We start from the raw sequence: 26,603 nt of genomic DNA on the forward strand, positions 1-26,603 counted from the left end.
ATGAATAAAGCAGAGGGGCTCGCATTGTTTAGTCTTGCCTGTAGACCTGAATATTTTCCTGCTATATCTGTGGTGTTGTCATGGGCAGAGCTTTGATAATTTTTGATGTCCAAACCTGAATTTGCAATGAATTCCAAAACAGTTGTGTCTAGATATTCAGAAGTGTGGGATTTTAACAGGACAAAACAAAGAAATCGCTCTACAACTTTACCATTGCCGGTCACATATCTTAATATTAATGTTAATTGGTCTACATGACTCACATCTGATGCTGAATCGACTATTATGGAATAGTACTTGGCATCCTTTACTTCATCAGTGAATTGGTTTCTAAGCTGCTTTGCCATTATAGTGAGAAATTCATCGTAGGTTTGGTGTGTTATAAAGTTGGTCTTCCCTGAGCTGCAATACTGATGATTTTTCAAATGTTATTTGAGAAAATTGTCAAATTCACTAAGCTATTCAAGGCAGGTAAAAAAATTACCTTTTTGATTTGACAATGATGACTCATCATGTCCCCTTAGAGGTAGTCCCAAAGAAGACAGCAGTTTGACCATGGCAACAACACGTCTCAGCACTTTCCTCCAGTAAGAACACTTCTTTTCAAACTGAGCTGATAACACAGAATCAATTCTTCTAGATAGTTTACACCTTTGAACGAACTTATACATTGCATTAGTATGAGCATTGGAAGTCTTATGATCAGTGGTATGTCTTGCAGCGTTTCTCCAATTAGAGTGCCCGTCGACGGTTTGTTTTCCTTTACTATGGTCAGGGAATAATTTGCAAACATAACAGTAGACTGCCTTAGTGGTTTCTGAATTTCTGTCGTCCCATTTTTCTTCATCCTCAGAAAATGGGACTCATAAAGACCTCTAAATTGCTTTTGTCCTGCAACCTCCTAGTCTTTTCTCAAATTTTCCATATTATCTAAGTTTTTCAGTTTATTTACTACGAAACAGTCTATCATATCCAAGTAGACAGATTTTGGCCATGATGCTGTGTCTTAAGGGTAGGTTTCTTCCCTTACTTTGACAAAATTACCTATATTTTGTAGTTCTATTGTCACTTCAGAATCCGCTTGTTCAACTTTTGCAGTTGTTGTGGTATCCCCACAACTCGGCAAGTGATCAAATAATTCAGATGTTTCCTTATCCATACTTTTTTATGAATGTCCATTATTCAATACTTCAAGCTTTTTAAAGTAAGATGACAAATTGTCTTTTGCTTAGCTTTGTCTTCTTGCCTCAGCTTCATTTTTTTGCATTTTTGACTGCCAGAGTCAGTATTGCTTCATTGCTAAAAAACTAACGTTGATTTTAGGAAGATTCAAAAGGTCTGAAAGAGCAGGGGCGTAGCCACAGTTGGGCCTGAGTAGGCCGTGGACCACCCAGTTAGGTTTATTGCAGTTAATCCCACGTTTTTATCAGACTCTGTAAAAATGGGATTTTGAACCATTACATACTAGTGACAAATCACAGGCATTGTTGCAAAGTGCAGGAGGGTGCTTTTGTTCAACTGGATAATTGGTCAAGGACTTTGACTGGCAAATGACTTTGATGGACTTTGACTGGAAAATGACAATTTCCCGTAGTTGCTGTTATGGTGTTGTCAAGACAGTGGAAAAACTGGCGAAGCAAAATTCTTTGCTAGATTACTTTAAAAAAAATGTTTAGAGCACAGTTCATAGAATATGTTTGCAGAATGCAGAAAGCGTGGACCACTTTGCGACTTGCAACACTTATTAAATTCAGTCATTTGTCAGATTTGTCCTACATTTTGGGGTCCCCTGTTGTCGGGGGGCCCCCGTGCCATTGCACGGTTTGTTTCACAGTAAGTCCACCATTGATGTTGAGGTGGTCCTGATTTTTTTAAGTAGTGTACTGCCTCCTGTAATCACGTGTTCTCCGCAGAAAGGCAGTTATCACTGAGTTATAATTTTTTAAAAAGGATCTTCACTTCGTAATTTGTTCCTCTATTTTCATAATTATTAAAGAGACCACAAGACAGAAATATCAAATGGAAAAAATGCTGTAGATTCATGATGATACTGATACATACACACTTGTAAATTTTTTTTTTTGCTGAACACATATAGCAGTACTTTGTATACACAGAACTGTTTTTCAGTTAATATTGTTTTATTATTGCACCTCAATCAAGGGAAATTGGTTTAAGAATTAATGTTACTGGCTTTTTAAAATACATTTGGCTTCTAGCCTATTGATTTGTTAGAAGGCTTCCAAAGTATTTTGCTAAATTTAGTTCAGTGTAGGATTTTATCTTTTATCAGTGGTTAATCATATTCATTTGTGAAAGATTTCTTTGCCTTTTCTGTCAGCTCTGCAGTTATTCTGAGTTCTATGAAAAACATATCCTAGCTTATAAATTTAAAGTTGCAGTTTTCTGCATACAATAAAGTCTGCATTCATATAGACTAGAATTAAATAATTATTTTAATTTTGTAATTTGACCTGTTTTGAACAAAATTATCAAATTTTTTAGAGGTAAAGAGGTGTCTAGTTAGTTAAATGGAGAATTTTCGCAAAACACTTTAGCATGGTTAAATGAAGATAGTCGGTTCGATTTAATTTGAGAAGAGGCTGTTTGTTTTTTAAAAAGAATCTCAATATTTATGAGAAATCATTCTTTGTTTTTGTATGAAGTTGCATTTAGTTTACTTTGAGCCCATCTACAGTGTGTTAATTTGAAAATGCCTGTAAGATTGTATAAGGGTTCTTGCCCTATAATCTAATGAATGAGAAGTAAAATGCTTGTTTGCTTTTTAGTATTGAGAGACTGCAAAAGATACTTGTTTCCTACAAAAAGGGAGGTTTAAAACATAAGTACTTGTTGATTAGGACATCCAAAAGTAGTAATTTACAGAGACAAACAATTTGTCATTTCCTATATTTTCCCCATAAGTTGATTTTATGTTGTAAAACTTGATCCTTCTGTTTTTGAATACTATATTATTTTTTAATTTAATTTATTTGTGGTGAACTGAAATGGCAGTTCTTCTGGTGGGTTTTATTCTGCAGTCTTTATACAGACAAAGTTTCTGTTTGTGTCCATGGGAGTTTGAACAATTGAGATGGAAGACAAGATTACGTAATAAATATATTTTTTAAGTTCCATACAAAACTATTTAAAGAATGATAAAGTTACAAAGTCAAACACTCAGAAGTTGCCTGTGCAATGTTAATGTGGTGAATATGCAATATGACTCTGTTGCCCAGCTTCACATAGGAAGTCTGTGATCAAGCCACAATACATGAGGATGTCCTTTTGTGTTCTTGCAACTCATTGCCTTGTTCTCTGTCTGTCCTGTGGACTGAAAGAAGCCAATATCCTGAAAAAATAATACATGATCATGTAATTAAAAATGGTACCACGGTATAAATATACAATCAGGTCAAATTAAGGTTTCATAGACCTGATTATCATCAAATAATTCCAGATGTGAATGATTAATGGCCTGCTTCTGATTCTGCACTACTACGTGAATGAGTTCAAATAGCAACCACTGCTTGCAGTTGCATGGATTGGAGGGGGCAAATTTCCTCCCCCGGCTTCCATAGAATTCTCTTGTGCTTAAGTTACTCATAATAGGCTTGGGAACCAGGATTGAACTCTAAAAGAATAAACACACAGTCTCATGATGTGTCTCTTTACAGTCACATTTATGATTATAAGTGCACTTCCTGATGATCAAATATAAGCTTTAATTTTGTAAAGGGATGTATTTTATGTACTACGCTAGTACACTTTGACCTCTGCTAAAATACTGTCATCATCACTTCCCCATGCTCTGACCGCAGTACTTCACACCTTGCTTCCTTCTTTAGTTTAGTGTCCCTTTTTAAGCACATCAGATTCAAGTTCCTTGACCTTCGAAGTTTTTTTACAAAATGTTGTCACCACCTACATCTGCTTTCAGTTCTCACTGACTCTCCTCCCATACCTTTCTCCTCATGTTTTCCTTATCCCAGAGCTTGACTTTATGACAAGCCAGGGTCCGATTCAGCTATGCAGTAGTTTGCCACATATTAACTCACTGTGTGGACCCTGCTACCCTGCACTAAAAGTTACATAATGTGCTTTGACATACTGCTGTTTGAAACTGGACTACACCATTGCCCTAGGGATGTGCATCAGCAGGGTCTGTATGGACACTTTGTGCATGACACACTGGCATGCACTAGAATGTATGCCCCAGCTGGTATACACAAACAACACATGTGGACTGGGTTTGTAACTTGGAAAGAGGAGGGGAGACCATTTACAGGAGTTGCCTAGGACGCAAACACATCACAACCATAGATAAAGGTACCCTTCAGATCACCCTTATACATTGGACCAAGTGACCTCAGGATTGATTGGACTGATGCACAGCCGGTTTATAAGGCTGTCTGAAACAATCATATCTTTCACTATTGTGTAAAGTGGCCTGAAGATATGTAATATACTATGTTTCAGGAATAGTACCAGAAACTACTGGCTGAATTATTGGACCAAACTACTTAATGGTATTTGCGGTTTGGATGGTACTCCTTTTAAGGTGTTGATACATAGCAATAAGTGAGAGTTGGGTTTTGTTTTTTTTTTTGTTAATCAAGCCTTCATTGTACTTGGATGAGAACAAGCTCATTGAGACTTAATCCAAATAAGTTTGGAGATACTTTTGGATCCCTAATTGTATGGGTGCTTTTGGTGGGCGGGGTGCCTTTTTATTATTTCTTTTTGCTGTGGTGATTGATTGTAACTGTTTCTGACGTGAACTTTTCCAGACTTATCCACTTTTTTGTGGGTTACTACAATGCTGTCTACATGGGGCTCTTGAAAGCCCACTTGGAAACTACAGGTGACACAGAATGCTGTAGAATGCCTGCTTAATGATGAATATTATGTGGAGAATATTATGCCAGTATTTCAGACTATACTGGCTCCCTGACTGCTTCTGGTTGGAAGTCATGGGCACGTATTGATCTTTAAAGCCCCACCAGAGGTACATTGTTTGGGTCCCAGCTACTTTGAGAACCTTCTTTTCTCTGTGCATCCTCATGACAATTGAGATCAGCTGATGCATTCTTGCCTTCAATTCCTTGATTTGAACATCTGGCAGATGGAGGCAAGCCATTTTCAACAGCGGTCCCTTTACTTTGGAATTTGTTTCACACTTTGGTCCGACAGAACCTGAGCCTATTTACCTTCAGGAGACAGTTTAAAGCCCATCTGTTCACTTAGGCTTTTCCCTAAGAGTGTGGTGATAGGGTGTGTTTATGTTTATAGTTGGAAAATAGAGGTTTTTAAATATGTAGTTGACATTTGTCAACTAATTTATTTATTTTTTAAAATGTGGCCATTCATGAATACCTTACTTTTATTTAAAAAAAAATAAAAAAAAGTTGCAGGAGTGTTGCTTACCTCTGTAGATGGGAAAGAACTCAGGTAAGAAAATAAAAAGGATTAGGGAAAACAAACATTAATGAACTGCTCTATTAACTAGACTAGAACATAGTGAATCTGTTAAGATTTTCATTCTATCAAACTTAAATGTGATACCCTTTGGAAATGAGAAAAATTCAGATTCTTTTAAAACACATGCTTACCACCTTTTTAGTGTTTAGTTATGACTAGTACAATACATTACTTTCATTGAAAGTACCTACATTGAATACTTACAATACACTGAATTAATTTATTATGATTTCCCAGTTTCCACATCTTTGTGTTAAACTGTAAAACTTGCCTTTAATTTTGTTTATTTTGTGTAGTTTCAAGAAATAAGTGTGTGTCTGTGCATGCACGTGTGTGTGTGTGCACGCGCGCACACTTATTTCCTGAAAATTATATATATTCCATGCAATATTTTTATTTATTTTATATATTTTTATATATATATATATATATAAAAAATAAAATAAATAAAAATATTGCATGGAAACATTTAGACAGATTTTAATCTGATTTTCCTTAAAAAATATAATTTCAACAAACTAGAATATAACTCCTAACAAGAAAGTAATATTTCATTAGAAATGCAAAAGGACTGTTTTGAGTGGGGAATGGTTTACACACTGATACCTTTTGTTGGATGTGGATACTGAATTTGTTTGAGGCATCATGACTTACTATAAATGCTTTGGGCTGATATTTTCATGAAGAAACAGAGACAACATACTATGAAGGTGTTTCAGGAATACATATTAACACTGGAATACGTTCCTTTTTATTTAAGATATTTGAATGAATATTTAAGTAAACTGGAGAATAATGTTAGTGGAAAGTTCAATAGTGTGGCATAAAGGTACCTGTATAAGTGTTTAAATACTGAACAAAGTTTTGCTACGAAAGGTGTTTTCTGTTTTGGAAGAAGGAATAGTTCTTTTAGTATTTTTGAGATAGTTAATGTAGGACACTTATTTCTCTTTGAAAATTTTATGTGCCTAGAAATATGCAGAAGGCTTACAATATATACACTAGAAACAAAGACCCCAATCCTGCAAAACATGCACATGCTTAAATTTAGCACATCAGTAGTCTAGCTAACTTTAACTGGACTGTTCAAGTACTTTAAGTAGGTTTGTATTGCTTAGTTATGTGAAGAAGGCAACAAGATTTGATAGTGGTCAGCATCTTACATTATCAGGCCCCACAAATAAGAGCACTTTTAAATGAATACAAATGGTAAGAAACATCTTAATGCCTTTTAAAGTGCAACATGAAGTGAATACAAATCAAATGTAGTTGTTGTTTTTTTTTAATGAGTTGATTGAACAGAGAGAGAACACATGGGAACTAAAATTTTACAAAAGTCATGGGGAACATTTTTGTACAAGAATATTATCAATATTCATGTTGACATATCTGTTCGCGTAGGCTTATTAAAAATATTAAGAAAAAATATAGCAAAATGGTGAAATAAGATAATAAATGAAATGAGCTTTGATACTTCAAATTACTTCCTTTCATTTCCTTGTTTCTTTATTAAACTTTATTTTTACAAACCAAAGAACTCTATTCCTTTCTTCATTAAATTAAATCATGCTTTATTTTTCTTATAACTTTTGATCACGTAAGGTAGATTGTCTTATAATTTACCTACATATATTTTTTAAATGTATTTTCGCCTGTATTTTTAAAGGAAATAGAGAAATTGGGATTAGAGCTGAATGAAAACAAACTGCGTTTGGAACAAGCACAGCAGGATGCAGCAAGAGCCAAAGATGAGTGCCTAAAACTGACAGAACTGCTGGGTAAATCTGAGCACCAACTGCACCTCACCAGGTACCCTTTATCCTATTACATGCCATAGCACCAATTTCATTTTGCTAATTTTTGCCACAGGCTTCCCCACTGTTGTTGCAGATATTCATAATCATTCACTGCATGCATTGCTTTCGGGCATTTTAGAAGAAGCAAAGATGTGGTAAATAAAGCACCCATTTACCTAAATGATGATCTTTCAAAAAGCCAAAATACATTTATTAAGTAAAAAGTCTGTAAGCACCGAACTGTATAGCATCTATTGGTTTAGAAACTCTAATGCTTCAAATTTATGAATTTAGGGTATTGTGACATAACAATGTAAATACTTACTGATGTCCGTTATGAAGCAATACTTCATCCGAGATTAAACAGTCTACATAATTTAACACTCTAGGAATGTAGGGAGAGATTCAGGACAGATCCATGAGAATAGCATTTCTGTCATTTGTCTCAGTGAAAATAATAAGATTGTGTGACACAAACATGTTTCTGTCACTCTGGGCTCTTTACAGGTTTATTCCATCATTGAACATAAATTACCAATCTACCCTTAATTCTTACTATCAGACCTGTAGAGAAAATTCCAGAGTGGCAATTTTCTGATTATTAATTCCACCTTGAGTTTTGGTAACTGTTAAAATTTCTCTTTTTGCCAAATACACAGCTGCTTCTTTTAATCTTTTGTATCACTTTTATCTGTTGGTAAACATCCAGTGTCAGATCTGAGGCCCTTACTCAGTCCTTAGTTAGACAAAAAGCTCTCATTGGAGTCGATATAAATTTACCTGAATAACAGCCTCAGATTTTGGCTAATTGACAGTGGAGTATTCACACTCCTACTCTAATCCTGCACCCACTGAATTTAGTGAGAATTTTGTCATTGGTTTCAATGACAGCAGAATTGGATCCAATGAAAACTTTCTAAATTCATTTAATCAATCTTTTACTCCGCTAAATTTCAGTGTTATTCAGAGCACGGTAGTTTAACAGATGGAAGAAAGCACCACCGTAACAGCCTGTATTCAGAGAAAAAAAAATATGCTAGAGGTTGATGAACTTGAAAAAAGTTTTGGGTGAGTTGTTAAGATATCTAAAGTTTGGATTTAGAAGAACTTCCTTAATAATGATTTGTTGTGATAGTTAACCAAATGGTTTAACAAGCTCCGTTTTAGCAAAAGACTGATCATACATTATAAAGCAGTGTGATATCTTGGAGAAAATCCTAATAACACATTTTTTTGTGAAAATCTTTCTCTCTTAATAATACAGACTAATAACTATAAATTTAACATAGTTCAACACTTAAATGCAGGTGCATAATGTCAAAATGATTCAGGTAGCTGTTTAATTACAGACATTTTAGAATCTGACTTAGTGTATACAATATGGCCTTTTATTGATAAAATAAAAAGTATGCTTATGTTGATTTAGTATATAGTTCTAACTTCATTATAAAAAGTGAGATATAGAGGCCAAATCTTCCCCTTAAGTCACCAAATTATATAATTATCTGTTCTGTGTAGGTTCTGTTACCACCCTCATAGGGTGGCCAGGTGTCCAGTTTTCAAACGGAAAGTCCAGTCACATCTGCTGGCCAGACACGCAAAGTCCGGTTACTGCAGGCAGGGAGGTCCCAGGTCATCACTCAGGCCGGGTTGCCTCCTGACTGTGTTGGGCAGCTGCAGCTCCCAGCCCTGACTCTGCAGAGGAGTCTGTCCCAACCTGGGCGGGCGGGGGAGAGGGAGGGGAAAACCAGCGAATGACGAGAGGAGGGAGGAAGAGGAGCGAACAGGGGGCAGGGCCTTCAGGGGTGGGGTGGGGCCTTCGGGAAAGAGGTACCGCAGGAGCGGGGTCTCGGGGGGGAAGAGGTGGGTCAGGGAAGGTTCCAGCACTCCTGCAGGAGTGTCTGGTTTTAAATATACAAAGTTGGCACAGTAGCATCTGACAGCCATCCAGTAGTGTATTAAGTGATCTTACTAGTGTTGGTCAGGTATGGACAGGAAAAAGGAGCCACTCTTTCTTCCTCTGAGTTGTACCCGTTCTCCATGCCACTCGTGTCCCTCTCCCTGTAGCATCACATCCTGCCAAGAACAGGTCTCTCTTAATAAGTGAAGGGGCAGATATGGCTGTGAGTGTCCCACTTTCAGATCTTTCATTGAAGGCACTAAATCTCTTTCTGGTGTTCCCATTTTGAATCCAGTAATTGTTTAGTAATGTGATACACTATTGTAGTTAAATACTTTGATTTTTGCTCATCTCAGGCCATGGGGAAGGGTAAATTGCATTCCCTTTCACACGCAGGAGCAGCCGTGCCAACAGAGGCATTCATCCCAGGGGAGTTGGCAGTATTGCTGCTATCCTTCCCTGCGGGTTCTGCCAAAGAGAACAACTTTTAAGTTCTAGAGCCCAGTCTTCGGAAGGATGTTGAGAAGATGCACTGATTTAGTGCATCTCTTAGGTGTCCTGGCCTTGCCCTTTTCTAGCTGTCTCCACTGTGACAAAGTTCCTCCTCTGCGTTGGTGGCTTCTGCGCTTTCTGGCGGATTTGTTCGCCTCAGAGGTTTACAGCAGTCCTCAGTTTGGCACCTTTTGTTAGTGGCACAAACCTGCCGTTCACTCAGCTAACCTCATCACTGGCCAGCATGGGGAAGAAGAGCAGAACAGTCCCTGCAGTCTCTGCTGGGCCACCTAAGGGGTCAGGGGACAGGCCAGAGACCTTCTCCTCCGGTGGGACTCACAGTCCAGATCAACTCCTCTTATATCAAATAGGGAGTTGGGGGGAATGAGGGGAACCTGGGCCCCCCCACTCTGGGTTCCAGCCCAGGGCCCGGTGGATTGCAGCTGTCTATCGTGTCCCCTGCAACAGCTGTGTGACGCTACAACTCCTTGGACTACTTCCCCATGGCCTCCTCCCAACCCTTCTTTGTCCTTACCACCAGACCTTCCTCCTAAAGTCTGATAACGCTACTACTTCTCAGTCCTCCAGCAGCACACCCTCTCACTCTCAGCTCCTTGCGGGCCCCTCACTGACTGAAGTGAGGTCCTTTTTTAAATCAGGTGTCCTAATTACCCTGTCTACCTTAATTCGTTTCAGCAAGTTTCTGATTGTTCTAGAACTGCCCCTGTTACCTTACCCAAGGGAAAGGGATCTACTTAACCTGGGGCTAATATATCTGCCTTCTATCACTCTCCTGTAGCCATCTGGCCTGACCCTGTCACACCACCTACTTTCTGGACTAAACTAGCTAGCCAGCTCTATGCCTCCAAGTAGAACTGGAAGTGTGGGTAGCTTGTTCCCACTGTGAGTAGTCTTTCTGCTACCATGCGTCCATAGCCCTGTTTCTTCTGGCAGAAGCTAGAGGAATCCAAAGAATTAAGTCGGCCTAGTAGTCTTCTGCTATCTTCTACTTTGTTGCTAAAAGAGCACATTACTAAACAGAAGATTAGTGAAGTACTAAAGAACATCAGTCTAAGTATTTTGAATGAAAAGAAGAATACAATCAATATAAAATGCTTAATTTAAATATTGGAAAACTAGAAAGTAAATATTATAGATCAATTGGATTAAATGAGAACATGCAATCCAGGCCTGAAGGGGGAAAAAAGAAATTATCCACAAGCTATTTTTTGCAGGGGAAACTTCTCACTCACCTCCTCCTGTCCCCAAAAATCCACTTTCTAAACACTGGTTTGATACAGACCAATTAAACTGCTTATCAGTTAAAGAAACATACCTGTTAAAATAGTAATTCTTAATGTATTTATTTGTCTCTTGCATATCACTTTGCTTCTGGATCACTGGAATGTGTGTTTACTTATGTTGGGAGTACAGCTTTCTTAGAAATCCTTGATGTTTAGTTAATGTACATATTTTTGTTCCTTGAATCCAGTTCATAATTCCAACTTCTGTATTTGGAAATGACAGAAAAAATATGGCATTATTGATGACCTTGAACAATAACCATCATAATCTTGCATACAACATTGGTCCCCTTCTCCCTGCATTTGTAGCTTCACCATAATATGACTTTAACAAATTTGTTTGAAGCCCTGTATGGTTATGAAATAGTAATTAAGTTCCAATATCTCACCTGTTGAATTCCAATCTGAGTTTTCATGTGAGAACTGCTGTAGGAAGAAAACATGGGCCTAATGTTGCCTCAGTGAAATTAATGGCAAAACTCTCATTAACTTTTTAATAGGTCAGGATTGGACCCTGCTACATGCACCATGCCATCTGAATGCTTGATTTGCAGCTTTCAAAAGGCATGAAGCATTCAGGCCTGTTTAGTCTGTGAGAGAATTATTACCAAAATCATATTGGTACTATAGTGGTGGGGATTAAATAGGAGATGCAATATGATAATCAAAATGATCTGATTTTAAAATGTCATTTAATTTATTGAAATAATTCTTTCACTCTTCTTGTGTAACTGAAAGATGAGTATGAAATCTCTCTCATTACACAAAACAACTAAAAGTTAATATTTGTGCTTCAGTTCCAGTTTTGTCTCTTAAGAAGTGGTTCCTATATCCCTATCCAAGAGAAGCTACATAAATTCAAGGAAGTGAAGTAAAGAAGATATTGGGCTTAATTCTCTTTTGTTTTTAAGTCTAATATTTCATTCACTTTGTTGGTTCATTGTATCTCCTCTCAAATAATGCCAATCAGAAATGCTTATGATAGTATCAGAATAGACTCATGTCATCTCAAATTTTGCTGGGAGAGAGAATTAAAGCAGAGACTCATATTTACTCCTTTTTTTGCAGTCATTGCAGGTAGTGTTGGATGTCAACTTTGTAAATGAGGAAAACATTACTTGAATAATATATGTCACCCATGCTTTTAAGTCCAATAATGTGTGACCTCCCAGGCTAATTTGAATGTCTGAGTTGCTCTTTAAAGATCACATATTTGTAGAAGTTTATACCACATGATGACTGTGGCTGTTTGCCGTCTCTCTGTACTTTTCTGAGGGAAAATGTACATAATATGATTGAAATATCACCAAAATATTTGTTGACAAAATATCTTCAGAAAGTAACACATTTGAAGAAAATGTCTTTTAGGGCATACAGTTGGTTTCAGCAGTGCTATGGCCTTTGTGGCTTCAAATAGCTACAGTACATCAATGCTTCTAGTAGCCTCTAGCGAGTTTTCAACAGCTCCATTGGCATTAATTGCAATCCATGTATAATAAATAAAGTACATAAATTAAACCTACCATTCTACCTCCGGGTTCTTGTGACATTATTAAATTGCTAGAGTTTTGCTGTCATTGCTTAGGATGTCACCAGAATTCCTTGCTAGAATTATAGCCTGTTTATAATCTATATTTAGGCTATATTATTCTTTATATTATAAAATATAATGTGACTTCTCTATTTACAGCAGAAGTCTAATGCTGCTACTCACTATCCTTTATTAAAGCTATACAAAAGCTAGTATCAGCTGTGTTGTTTTCAAAGTAATATCTGTTAGTTATCAGCAGAATTATTTAGTGCGTTGCCTTTTATTCAGCAATTTTAGCACATCAGAAGCAGTCTCCTATTGATGACAGAGGAGGAATTCTAATGAGATTTCATTTTTAGTATTAATGGTATTTAGTGTTAATTAGTAGCAGTGGACAGTGTCTCATTTTTCTAAACTACTTGTTTTCTAGACTAATGAATATAGCAAAAACACCAATCTATGGAAAAAATAGCAAAAAAACCAAAGCTTAATTGTAAACATTTTATACGCTGTTTGTTTTGTATGAATAGCTTTATCTATTAAAAAATAGTGTAGGAAGTAGTAATAACATGAAACAACTCATATAACTAATAAACTTTTAAAATTCTGTTTCATATGTTTAATTTTCATTAAATTTAGGGATAGTTGTGACTATGGTGTTGTGATTCAGTCAACATTTATTTCTATCTGTTTTTCAAATAAAAGGCATTAGGATGCCAGAAAATAAACTGTTAACGGAGAATTAACTTCTTTGGCATGCTTTCATACTTATCTTCCAAATTAAAGAAAATGAAATGGGCAGAAGCAGAGTGTAGATTACCTCCTTTTTGTCAAAAATGGTGGGAATTTGAAAATTAATAATAAAAAAGGGAACAGATGCAGTAACATGCCAGAGGGAGATTAATGTGGAGAGTAAAATCTGTGAGCAACAAAACTGAAGCAAACTGAATCAGTGGGAGGTGGTTGTACAATCAAAATCAGGATAAAAGAGAAATTACAAACAACCCTGCACTTGTCAAAGTAGTAGTAATGAAATCCTAACTCTGCCAGCAGTGAGAACCTGTGTTAGCACTTTGGGGTAAGGATGGTAGCTGGGTGCCAGGTAGGAGGGCAGTGTTAGGTTGCTGGGCAGCAGCCATCTTGTGTAGAACAGATGGCACTGAAAGCTGGCAGGGGAGGGGCTCCTTAGCAGAACTAATCAGACAGTAACAGATAGGGCAGCTGGGAAGACTGACCACAGAGAGGGAAGCTGCAGGGTAGCTACAGAGCTCCATGATGTTTACAGTGGTGTGCCCATTGGTCTGAGATAAGACCTTGCAATGTCTTTTTACTGCAGAAAGTACACAAACTTTTGTTAAATAAAGAGTTTATCTGATCATCCTACAATAAAAGGAATGTATCAACTCATTGCTGAGCTAATTTTGTGACAACATTGTATTTTGAATCTTTGCTACCAAGAAATTTTGTGTGGCCTAATCCTTGCAAAAATAAAAATATACTATCAGGAATGTCACACACAATCATAAGTTTGTGTTCCATATTTCATTAATATACATAATGAATACATTAATGTTTGTATATCTGTATATTTATCTAGAGAGTGATCCTGCTGGCAGACCCCCTACTTCCATTGATGTTAATGAGTGGTTGGCATTCAACACCTTTCAGGATTGGGTTCTTCAGTTGAATTAAATATTTTATGATATTTATGATGTTTGATTTTGTTCAGGAGGAGCCATTTCCTTCCTCATAAGTGATAGCCTATGGGAACTGAATTGAGGTCCTAATCCTGTAACCTTCAATCACATGAGTAAATTTTACTCAAGTAAGTAGTACCACTAGCATCAGTAGAACTACTCACAGGAGTAAGAAACAGAATTGTAACACGGAAGACAAAATAACCCAAGTATAATGAAAAAGAACTGACTGACTTATTATATAGTATTATTAACTAGTTGATCATGATATTAAAATAAAAAATAATTCAGATATACAGTTGGGTTGTGGATGCTGAGCTCATCTTTTAACAAAGAAATCTACATCTGTATTTGAACTTGTATATCTCTCTTTTACAATAGGTTTATAGCTTGGCTCAATTATTCATTTTGAGTGGGGAGTGGAGGAAACATTACAGGGATTTGAAATAGGTGGTATAACATAGCCATATGCTATTTATGCAGCAGTTTCTGCAATAAATCTAATTTGGTGCTGTCAAAAAAAATTAGACTTATCTGATATAGCAGCACATTAGTAAATGATTGTGGTAGATTTGAAAGTTGTCATTCACTCTGCTTACTTGTAACAGAAATTTGCAAAGCCTTTTTTTTTTTTTTTTTTTTTTTCCCCGAGCAACTCTATGAAAATTTCTCAGTTCTTTGTCCTGCAGCTGTAGAAACTGCAAATATTTCTACAACTGAAAAGAAGGTCTTGCTTTAAGGTAATTGTGGAAGGGGGTGGAAGAATGAATAACCTCTGTTAGCAGTTATATGAATGTATAGGCAGAAAAAAATCAATAAAACGGAGGGGGGGGGAGCTAGATCTCTCCCTTGCCTACAGATTTTTCTAGTGCAGCTGAAGTTGTTTATCGCATTATATAGTATGTAGATAAATTAACTGCTCTGAGTTATTATGGAAGGTAAAATATTTTACCTGCCATCATAAGACCATATGCTGCTTTATAAAGACTGATATTGCATGATTTGAAATAAATCAGCTGTGTCTTCTTCTGGCAGTGCCTTTTAGAAATTGCATTACCAGTTTATTTAATAAGCAGTCAAGATAATACATGATTATTTAAATACCCTTACATTTAATCATGTACAAATATTTTTAAGGTATATATTGTGAGTATTCAAATGTTATTAACAAAGCTATAAGAGAAAACAAAAATAAAGTCAATATAAGCGTGGGGTGAGCAAGGAATCCACCATGATGTCAGTTAATTAGGGAACAGAAAAGCTTTATAATATCACGTATTTTCCTTTTCTCTTCATTTAAAAAAAAATCGTTTTTAAAAACCTTGCTGATTGTTATTTATTTTGATTTGTTGCTCTACCATACAAGTTTCTCAAAAGAAAGGCAGTGATACGTTTTCGGATTCCCATTTTAATTACAGTGAAAATTTACTTTATAGTGTTTAAACTGCCACTGGTCAGAAGAGAATTTTACTAATGATTTCGTCTTTTATACAGCGAATCAGTCTGTTAAAGTAACCAAATTGTTTCTGCACATAGAATGCATTTACAATGGTAACAGGTAACAATACTTGCAGCACTTCTGAGCAAGCAGTGTAATTCAGAAATAATACAGATGAGATTATCCACTGATTACAAGAAAATTAAAAGTAGTATTTTTTTCAAATGTCTTTTTAAAAAGAAATATTTATCACTGAGAGCTAATCTGTTAAGGAAGTTTATAGATTAATATCAGTATACATTTACTTTGAATTAATTCAATCAATTTTTGTATAACTATTGGGAATGGAATAATATGATTTTTTTTAATTTAAAAAACAATATTTCAGAAGAATGTATCCAAGCCTGCTAGATTTTATACTAATTTTGAAATTAACTGATTCTGATTTGTGTTAGAGACACAGCACTTGTTTTCTCTAGAACATCTGAAAGACTGTTTTAAGGAAGTTGCAATTGTGTTTTCTCTATGAAGGTTTCATTTTTCTAATGCTAATTTTAACCATTTTGAAAGCTGCACTGTGCTTTTTAAAATACAACCAGTTATTTTCTTTCTGGTCAGTAGCAATATTTCTTTTTCTCTCCTTTGTAAGGATCCAATTCTGAAGTCATTATGTAATAAGGGCTTCATCATGGACCCAAAGGGTTTGCCACTCACTGAAGTCTGTGACAAAACTCATTCACTTGAATGGGTGCAGGACTGGGCACATAGTTTTGTAAAGTTTGACATTTAGGAACATCATCCTACATGTTGTCTCTTACGTAAAATGCTTCCACAGTGGGGAAGAATTACCTGGAAATGTCTACAGCTTTGGCTATCTCATTGGTCTACCACATCCTCGCCTCAGTCAGTTAGAGCCAGTGTAACTGAGGTGAGCTAGGAGCAAGAACTTGATGAATTAAACCAGCATGCTGCTATTGGTTGTCACTCTGCTTCTGGCATTCTGAAATTCTAAGAGCATTTTTGCAGAAATTAGGAGGAGGAGTTCTGACTTCTTCCCCTGGCTGGCCATGTGAATTGTTCTGCAGAGCTTGAATCACAAAATAGGAGTGGGAAGAAATAAAAGTGGCTATGCAATTAGGTGGGATGTTGCTGTGTGCTCCTCTTGCCCCTCAGGTCTCTTTCTACAAATTGCTAAGATTTTTGTTCCCCTCCATGTAACACTCCAGAGAAGAAAATAAGGACCCCCAGAAATAAGATGGAAGAGGAATAGTTAGATCACAGAGAACAGAGTAGTCCCCAACAGAAAATGTATGATATTAAATTGATACTATTCAGCTAACTATGTTTAGTAAAAAGAAAAGGAGTACTTGTGGCACCTTAGAGACTAACAAATTTATTTGAGCTCAAATAAATTTGTTAGTCTCTAAGGTGCCACAAGTACTCCTTTTCTTTTTGTGGACACAGACTAACACGGCTGCTACTCTGAAACCTATGTTTAGTATTAATTTGTCATAATACTATAAGACACTGTTTTTAAGCTTTGAGTCAAATTCAGACCTAATGTAACTAGATGTAACTCCATTTCAGCTAATGAGGTTGTATTTGCTTACATAGATCCTGAATTTATCCATGAAAGTTTAACACTCGATTTTTTTTTCTATAGTATGCTGAATAAAATATTTGGTTCATTATAATTACATGTGCTAAAATGCTTTTAAAAACTTTTTTTGGCACAGTTTTTCTTTTTGTTGAGTGAATTTTCTGTTTCTTAAAGGACACCTGAATTACATGTTGTGAAATTGAAGGATATTTTGTATTCCAGAAGAATGAAACAATCTAAGAGACTAGTTAATAATTCAGTAGTATGTGGTTATCAGAATCTATTTATGAAACGAGGGATGAGTGCATTAATCGCTACACATAATAGATCCTATGGACAGTATGATGATTATCTCTGTCCTGACCCCAATTTTTTTTTAATTTATTCTAATTTTATGTACAGACAGTATTGTGATAGAGAGATGGATATGCATATTGCACAAGGATAGAAAGTGAGAAAATTGTTTTCAGGGTTCAGTTTAACAAACAATTATTTTTAAAAGTGCTGTATTTTAACATCTCTACATAAGACCTTAAAAGAACAATTATTTTCAAGGAAACAATGGTACTATACGTTTAAAGTAATAATAACAATTGATGTGGATATTGAAAATAATTTGATTTTGAACTTTCTTATCCTGTTGTTCCCTTCTCCCTAACTCAGTTTTAGTAAATACTTTTGCCTCACATTTTTATGCTCTACAGCACAGATTATCTTTTAAGATAGAATTTGGTATTTTGGTTTAATTGTAAATCTTCTATTTATTAAGCCTTTACTATTTTGTCTTTTGTATAACTAGAAAATATTTAAAGCATTGTACCAATTTTTGTGGGTTAAAAAAATAGACGTATAAAGAAAGACATATTAGTTATTGGACTGAACATAATTGTTAAAATAGTCTCATATTTTACCTCCACATTATTGTCTTCCTATACCCAAAAGTAATTTTCACAAATACATTACTGTACAGAGCTTCTTATTCTGCTGGTTAGGAGAAGTAGATTTAAATCCATACCGACAGTTCATTTGACAATGACCTTGAGGGGCTTTGCTTCTTGAAGAAGAAAGCAGAAGCTTGCAGTAAACAAAGTTCACTTCTGACAGATGGATTGAATGACAGAAAGGTTGCGAGTGCCAGAATAGCCCTGGCAGAGGAGGAAATGTTCAGTGGAATCCAACAGGAGAGGAGGTGTGAACAGGTGCAGGGTTGCTGACGGAAGGGGAACCAGATGGAAGGAGCCAGAGCCAGTTTATTTAAAGGAAAAGGCAGAAAACACTGAAAGGCTGTGCAATCAGTGGCTAAAAGTGTGCATGGAAGAAGGTAAAAATTCACAAAGCAAAACTGCACAGTGGGATATCTAGCACTTAGCATAATGGTACTAATTTGTGAGTTTAGTTTGAAAGTTGCTATTGAAATACGTTATACCTTGGTCTTCACAGGATAAAGTATAGATATTTGAAATCTGATTTTTTAAAAAAAAAATGCTTGACCTAGATATTGCCTGTCCATTATTTGTAATATTTACTGCACACAAAAGTTATTATTACAGAATAATGTTAAGGTTGTGCCACAAACTAACCAGAGCAAGAAAATATAGAACTATGGGGCTAGATTTCCATTCTTAACTCGTCACACTGGGGTGGCAGCGTGCCTAAGTCTTGCAACACATAACAGATCATTCATCTACTGTTGGGATGAAAAATCCTTGCACTTCTCCACTTTTATTGTTTTTGGTGACATCTTTAATGCCGGTTTGCTGTTTTATTTGCTAACTTATTTCAGGACAAGAGAAGGATTTTGACTTATCCCAGCCCAGAAAAATAAAATATTCTCCTCCCTCAAATGATAGTATTATCCTTATTACTTTGTCCTGTCACGCCACTCCATTTCTGCTCATGGATTTGATCTTGTGAGGTGCTGAGCCCGTTCTGTTCCTCTTGACTTTAATGGTAGTTGAGAACAATTGGCATCTTGCTGGATCCGGCCTTTGAATAACCGCAGCCAGAAGTTATTCACCTAAGGTCTGTCCCAAAGTAACATCAGTGAGAAGTCAGAAAAAGCACCAGCACCAACCTCACAAACCATCACATGTCAAGAAAAAGCCTCTCAAAACTTGTTTTAATGTTGTAGAAGGAGATTGTTATGTAGATAGTACTGGAGTGCACATGCAGTAAATGGGTTCTGTAGTAATCAAACACTTCAGCATTTAATCATTTTGTAAAAGTCTTTGACTTGCTTGCTCATAATTGCCTTACAATAGAATGTGTTTTCGTGCATATATGTATTTAAAAAAATAAAGACAAGTTGCGGGATGGGGGAAAATCCCTTCAAAATAGAAGGCATGCAACAATTATTGGGTCTATATTTTAATACTTCATATAACCCACTTGTTCCAAACGGTCTGTCACCAGTATGCTGTTGGTTAGTTCCAATACCAGCAAGTTTATCAACTCTGTACACCACTCCTAATACAGTGTTCTACGTGCTCTCCTGGCCTCTTCCTGCGCCATTTTACAGCGTTGTCCATTATTGTATGTTGGGAAATGTATATGAAAGATGAAGTCTAAAATTAAATTGTATTGCAAGGCATGCTACCAACTACATTTTTACCAGAATTTTGCCCCTATAAAAGTATTCGATGACCTACTGTAAATACTGATTATTATAAACCACTCAAAAAGAGAGCAATTAATTGAATAATATTTAAATAATTGTGCATTGATGTATTAAAAATCCAAATAAAAAGTAGTAATGTTCTATGCATGGCAGCCAATTTTCAATATTAAAATTTTGGGAAGGAAATGCCAAAAGAGAGAGAGAGATCATATTATGGACGAACTGTTTACAGATAAAAGCTTTTACATTTAATTACGGAGGGGTTGTTTCAGTTTTTATTTTATAAGTGAATCTAGTACTTCAAAAAACTCTGTTGACTGAAATCTATAGACAGGACTGGTACTGCCCAAGTCGCATAGGTTAAGGCTTCTTCTCACTGCCCATTTGATGTGCCTAAAACCTGACCTTTAGGGAGCTCCTGTATGGATGAAAGGATGATTCAGGTTCTATGTCCATAGAATACTTCAACTCTCTGAGAACATTACTAAAGTTTCCAGTTGATGCTAACTGTTCAATTGTTGTAATGTGTACAACTATCTATTAGGACAGCAACTTTCAACTTTTTTTTCATTTGCGGACTCCTAACAAAATTTCGAATAGAGTTGTGGACCTCTTTGGAAATCTTAGACATAGTCTGCAGACCACAAGTTGAAAACCACTGCCTATGGTAACAACAAACTTTTGCTGAAGCTGTTACACATAGTCTGTGGACCCCCAGGGATCTGCAAACCACAGGTTGAAAACCACTGTAGTAGGAAGTTAGTAAGACCTCAAACTCATTTAATACCACAGCTGTTGTAGTATAATATCTTCTTTCCACAAATGACTCAAGCTGGATTTTAAAAGGTGACCTGGACATTATAGGATTGTGTTCCATTTTACCAAACCTTCAAATTATCTAACTTCCCATTAAATGATTTACATTTGGACAAATACAAAAAATATTTTAAAGCCATAAGCTTAGTTTTAATTTTGGTACAATAATTTTGGCTAATAGTGTATCTTTAGTTAGGTCTATATTGCATAAATATAAGAGTCTGTGAAATAAAGTTTGTCAGTGAGCTGTGAAATTATGTATGAACTTTCAGCTTTGGCTGAATTATAAAAGCCAAGTTGAAACTCCCCCAAAATTTTATTTTATTATAAAATATAGGATTTTATTATAAAAATGCTGACACTAGCTGAATTCTAATGTACTAAGCACACCGTACTGTCCTACGCTTTTTTAGTAATGGTTGTATTGTTTGCTTTAATGTGAGAAAGTGATTGTAGGATAATATGTCAGGTTGCTTGCGGATAATCAGTTGCCTAAATTTGGAAATTCGTTAAAATTTAACTCGGATTGCTCTGAATAAGGTTTTCTTGGCTTTGTAAGGTTTCTGAGAAGTACTGTCATCTTGGGAGAAAGACACTTTAATACTTGTAGTTAAGAAATTTTGTTCCATTTTATATCATTCTAAAGGCAATTTTTACACTGTATTTGAACTTTTTAAATGAGTCTGAAACACATTTAAAATAGAGCAGCAACTGGAATACCTTATTTAGGTCCTGAATGTAATCCCACACCAGTTTTAGATGAGTGTAACTTCATTGACTTCACTGGAATTACTCCTGATTCTCATTGGTGTGAGCTCAGAATCAGGTATTTATTGTTATAGAAAGCTATGTCAGTACCCCCTTACTAAAACACCTGTTTGCTATACATCAATAAACAGAATAATTTTATAAAATAACCTCTAAGCATAAATGCTCTGGATTAGAGCCATTTGCACTCTATCAATGACACAATTGCTGAAAAGCACCTCATAAATTAATCCATATATATCTGCAGGTCAGTGAAACATTTGACCAAATAAGTAAATCTTAAACTGTCTGGAAGTTCATCAAACACAGTCTGCTGGCTGGAGACAGTTCCAGAAGCACGTGCCCTCTGAGAACACCTTGCAACCAACTGTAGAGAGTCCATGGCCAATTTGCTCCCAGCAACTGACAGAGAAAGAGAGCAACTCAGGATGTAACTGCCATGAAGGGCAATCTTTCAGAACCCGATGAGGTTTGAAATAATGATCTGGTGGTAATGGCTTTTATGAGTTGGTAATTTTATACAGTTCTAGTACCCATACACATGCGTTGGTCTTTTTTCCCCTTCTAGAGTTCTGTTAATTTAAAAAATAGATGTAATACCTGTATTTTATGCTAAACATTTCCTACTTTGTATAAGTATAGTGGTCATCACTGAAATTTAGTTTTACCTAGTTACAACACAGTGGTATCTGGCATTGCACAGATATTTTCTATTCTAAACAGAGAAATACTGAGGGATCTAAGCTAACACTGTGTGGTAACTGTGGATCGATGTGGTCATCATTAAAAATAACTGAATGGTATTAAGCAGAATGGAATGGGATGACAGATTTGAAAGTGATTTTAGGGTTTTTAGATTAACAGAGGAAACAAATTAAGTCCCGTGCCTTGGGTGAATGCCTTCCTCATGCATGGTAATTTCCTTTTAATTTTTGAAACCCTAATTCCCAAGGCTTTAGTATCAGAAGAAGTTGTGAAGAAGCTGCATGCTTGCCCTTCTACTTGCAACATAGCTGTAATCTGAAAATGGATTAGTGAAGGATGGACCAGAGAACTTGTAGGAAATTCTGTCAAACTTTTTTATATAGCTCCTTCTACTGCCCTCATCAACGTAGTAGTTGAGTGCCTTCAGGTAGTGGATTAAGTTATGTGATTAGCATCTCTCTCCTCTTCTCCCCGGGGAGAGAATATTGTGTGTAGCAAAGGGTCTTCTTTTTGTAGGATTCTGTTTAGGGATTTTTATTTTGTTTTGTTTTTTAATGTACATGCTGCTATGTGTTCACGTTAAAAAAGGCATGGTCAAAGAAGTGTGCTTTGCCTTTGAAGTGAAAGGTGTTTAGGTTTGTCCCATATTTAATTATTCTGTATGTGGAATAATACATGTTTTGAGACAAACAAGGCCTGTTAGCTCATAGACTACATCCAATACAGGATTTTTTTCTTAATATTTAATTTCTAGTGCTTTGAAATGATTTGATGCTGCTGTTAGTTTTGTGCAGAATTCCCCTTGAGTACAGTGGGAATTCTGTGTACAGAGTGACTGCAGGAACATTATACAGTTAGACCAGCAAATACAAACTTTTTCAAATTATGAATATGGATTGCAATCTCCTAATCACAATTTGTTTGCTACCCATATGGCTGGGCTATGTTCATACCATTATCTGGCTTTAGAACAAAAATTCCCAAACTGTGGTGTGTGGAGCACATGCTGGTGGTTCACAGAAAACTAGCTGGTTGTATGCTGTTCTTCCTCCCTATTTCCAGCTGCTAAAATGCATTAAAATACCTTGTGAATATATTTGCTTCTGTGTAACCAAATGCAATAATTGCCAGGGAGTTGTCTATATTATTGTGAATGGGAGGAAAAGTGGTCTATGGGACTTTCATTGGGAAGATAAAAGGCCCATCAGACAATCTGCATTAAAATGTGAGCCACATTCTGAAAATATTTGAGAATCCTTCATGTCAAAGGTTTTCTGTTTCCTCATGCCCCATGTGGTACACATTTTGGTGACTGTGAGAACTGAAAAGCTCATCGTGCAAGTCTTCGTTCCTATGAGTAGTCAAATTTAAATATATACTTTTGTTTGAAACAAAATCTGATTTTAAAAAATCAAAAACAAAACTAGTGTTCCTGGTAATTATTGTGGTAAAAGCATAGAACACGTACATGATCTGACCACAGTTCCTTAAATCTCTCCCCTCCTCTGGTAACAGTCCAATTCCCAGGAAATGCTGAAATGCATAAACAGAAAATATTTCTGATTTGAAAAGAGTAGTTAAGATTTGTTTCATGTCTCTATACCTAAGTTTCCCCATCTGTAAAATGGGGATACTGATTCTTGTCTCCTTTGCAAAGTGATTTGGGATCTATAGATAAAAAGCATTGTGTAAGAGGTAGGTGGTGTATTATTAAAGAAGAAAAAGGCTGTTTTTTGTTATTAAAAAAATCTTTATTTTACCCTTCAGAGGACTTTCTAATTTTGATCCTTTATTACATTACAATGGCTTTAGGTCTAATTTCGGTGTCAGACATTGATAAATGTAGTAGAGTTTCTTGATTATTTTAAGGCTTGTCCATCAAGATTAAAATAAATAAATGCAATGAGATTTCATTTTTTACTAGCATTAGGCTCAGCCTTTAATTTTTCTCCTATTGTGTGTGAGCAAGACAAAGGATGCTCTTTGATTTTCAGTTTTTTTCCTTAGGCTCGTTGCTCTTAATGTTATTTTGGTTACGGATGACAAGACAGTTCAGAAATGTCTTTTAAATTCAAGTCCTTACTAAGATTGTACTACTGAAGTGATGTAAAGTACAATGGACAAGATGGGTCTGTGTACTGGCAGCTGCTCATAGAGATATTTGGTGTAATTTTCAAAAGTGACTAGGCAGTTAGGAACTTAAGTGTTCTTGAAAATCAATGGGAAGTAGATTTCTTAAGTGCCTGTGTCACTTTAGAAAATGGGACGTAGGAGCCTGAGGCTATGTCTACACTACGGCAGTAAGTCGACCTATGCTATGCAACTCCAGCTACATGAGTAACGTAGCTGGAGTCGATGTACCTTAGATCGAGTTACCGCGAGATCTACACCGCGGGGGGTCCACGGGAGAACATCTCCTGTCAACTTACCTTACTCTTCTCATCGGGGGTAAAGTATAGCGGTTGACTAGAGAGCGATCTGCAGTCGATTTGGCAGGTCTTTACTGGACCCACTAAATCGACCGCCAGTGGATCGATCTCAGAGCGTTGATCCTGGCTGTAGTGTAGACCTGCCCTAAGTAACCTAAGCGCTTTTGAAAATTTTACCCATTGTGCATGAAAGAGAGGCACAATCCTTCCAGGGGTAATGGAGGACCACAAGCCTGAGTGTCCTTACCCACTCCTGCTCGCCATTATGTTGAAGAGGCATGTGTACGCTCTTCACAAGTTTCATGCTACTGTCAGCGTTGGCCTTCCTTGATCCATGCCAGAAACATGAGAACTGATACTGTGTCTGTGCCTGGCCCAAGATGAGGCACAATCTAGTTTAATATGATTTAAAGAAAACAAGGATTGTGAATGATATGATGAGGCACATTTTATTCTGTAATGTTTCCATGACAAAACATGTTTTTCTTCAAACTTTCCTTTCTTTTTCTTTTTTTTCTTCTTTTTTCCATCGGCCAACATGTCGTCTTTGTGTCACATCAGGTCCCATCCTACCTCAGGCGAAGCTCCGACTGCCTTCAAAGAGAGTTTTGTCTGAGGTCAAATTGCAACATTGGGTCCAGGAATTAGAGTGTAATGTAACCCACCCACCATTTATATTGCTTTGGCATAAATGTAAGCAAGGAGATGTAACATTGTGTATGTCATGCTGAGATATTGTAATATCTCAGATGGGTTTTTAGGCACAAAGCCAAAGGTTAAGTGCAGCAGCCAAATGAGGTGTGGCACTATCCTTGTGTGACCCATTCCCAGAACTGTCACCTTATTTTGTAGCCCGATGCAATGAGTAATATCACTGAGAATAATAAAATAATTTCTTAAATTGTACTTTCAAGGTATTCTTAAGCCAATTAAAGTAGTTACAGCAGAACTGTAGAATTTTTTTTTTTTTAAACCTAGGATCGACCCCCATATACATGAGCATACTCAAATTCTGGGTTAGGTTCACTCTAGATCCAATCCTTGCAGTGGTTCATAGCAGAACTAAACCCCTTTGCAGCACAGGCCATTATCTAATATATGCATATCTTTCCCTTCCTTGTTACCAGTGCTGTCTTTGCAGCATGTGTGTCAAAGAAAAGGTTTGCATGGTATGTAGTTACTTGACATTTATTTTGACTCTGTAGTGATTGCCACATCTTGTATATTTAGTCAAGTAAATTGCTAGCAAACTTGTGTCTTCAGACCTTAGTAGTGGGACTGGCAATTAGTCACCTGCGTACAGCCTTACTGTATAAGCCCTAAATGTTTACACGTGCAGGATCAGTCCCCTGTGATATGTTAACTGTTTCCTGTGAGGTATTGGATGCCTTTATTTTTTATAATTTTTTTATGTATTTTATTGTATTGTGGGAGGGATTGAGCCCTGCCCCTAGGGAGATGGGCTGCTCAGGGGCAGGTGGGTTGAGTCCTGCCTCTGGGGGTTTAAGTGGGAGGCCTTGGGGGGGGGGGGAGTGTGCCAGGTCCTGTCTCCACAAGGAGGGGTTGGGTCCTACCCTGGGAATATGTGTGTGAGTGAGCCCTGAGGAGTGCTGGGTCAGGTCCTGTTCTTGGAGTGTGTGTGTGGGAGGCCTGGATAGGTGGGAGCACTCAGGTCCTGACCCCAGGATGGAGTAGTCAGGTCCTGTCCGTAGGGGGTGTGTGTACATGTGTGCAGGCCCCCAGGCTCTGTGTGTGTGTGTGTCTGTCTGTCTGTCTGTCTGTCTTCTGTGGGAGGGGCTGCAGAACTATCCTGTCCCACAGCAGCAGCTTCTGTGCCAAGGGGCTGGATCCAGCTCCCTGCTCTGGACCCCAGGTCTCCCTGCTCTGGACACCAGGTCTCAACTCAAATTTCCCCCTCCCATCGGTTATGAGGCAAACCTGAGTGGAACTGTGACCCTGTGTGCCAGGTCGCAGGGTCCAGGCCCAGGCCCAAAGGACAGGAGCTGCTGCTGCAGGGTAAATTTTTTTG

At 36.8% G+C, this 26,603-nt stretch overlaps 1 protein-coding gene across 11 annotated transcripts in view; it reads left to right on the plus strand.

The window, feature by feature from the left end:
* The window catches only part of SDCCAG8 (SHH signaling and ciliogenesis regulator SDCCAG8), a 155,702-nt gene that overhangs the window by 60,095 nt on the left and 69,004 nt on the right, over positions 1-26,603 (plus strand). For all 11 annotated transcript variants that reach the window (XR_012158166.2, XM_073338251.2, XM_073338253.2 and 8 more), the window contains one exon: positions 7,148-7,290. Coding sequence is in view for 10 of the 11 variants with exons in the window: in XM_073338251.2 (XP_073194352.1) it covers positions 7,148-7,290 (143 nt within the window). In the remaining variant the exon portion in view is untranslated. The remainder of the gene's footprint in view (positions 1-7,147; positions 7,291-26,603) is intronic.

The sequence above is a fragment of the Lepidochelys kempii genome, chromosome 3 (assembly GCF_965140285.1).
Source record: "Lepidochelys kempii isolate rLepKem1 chromosome 3, rLepKem1.hap1, whole genome shotgun sequence".
In the NCBI taxonomy this organism is placed as follows: domain Eukaryota; kingdom Metazoa; phylum Chordata; order Testudines; family Cheloniidae; genus Lepidochelys; species Lepidochelys kempii.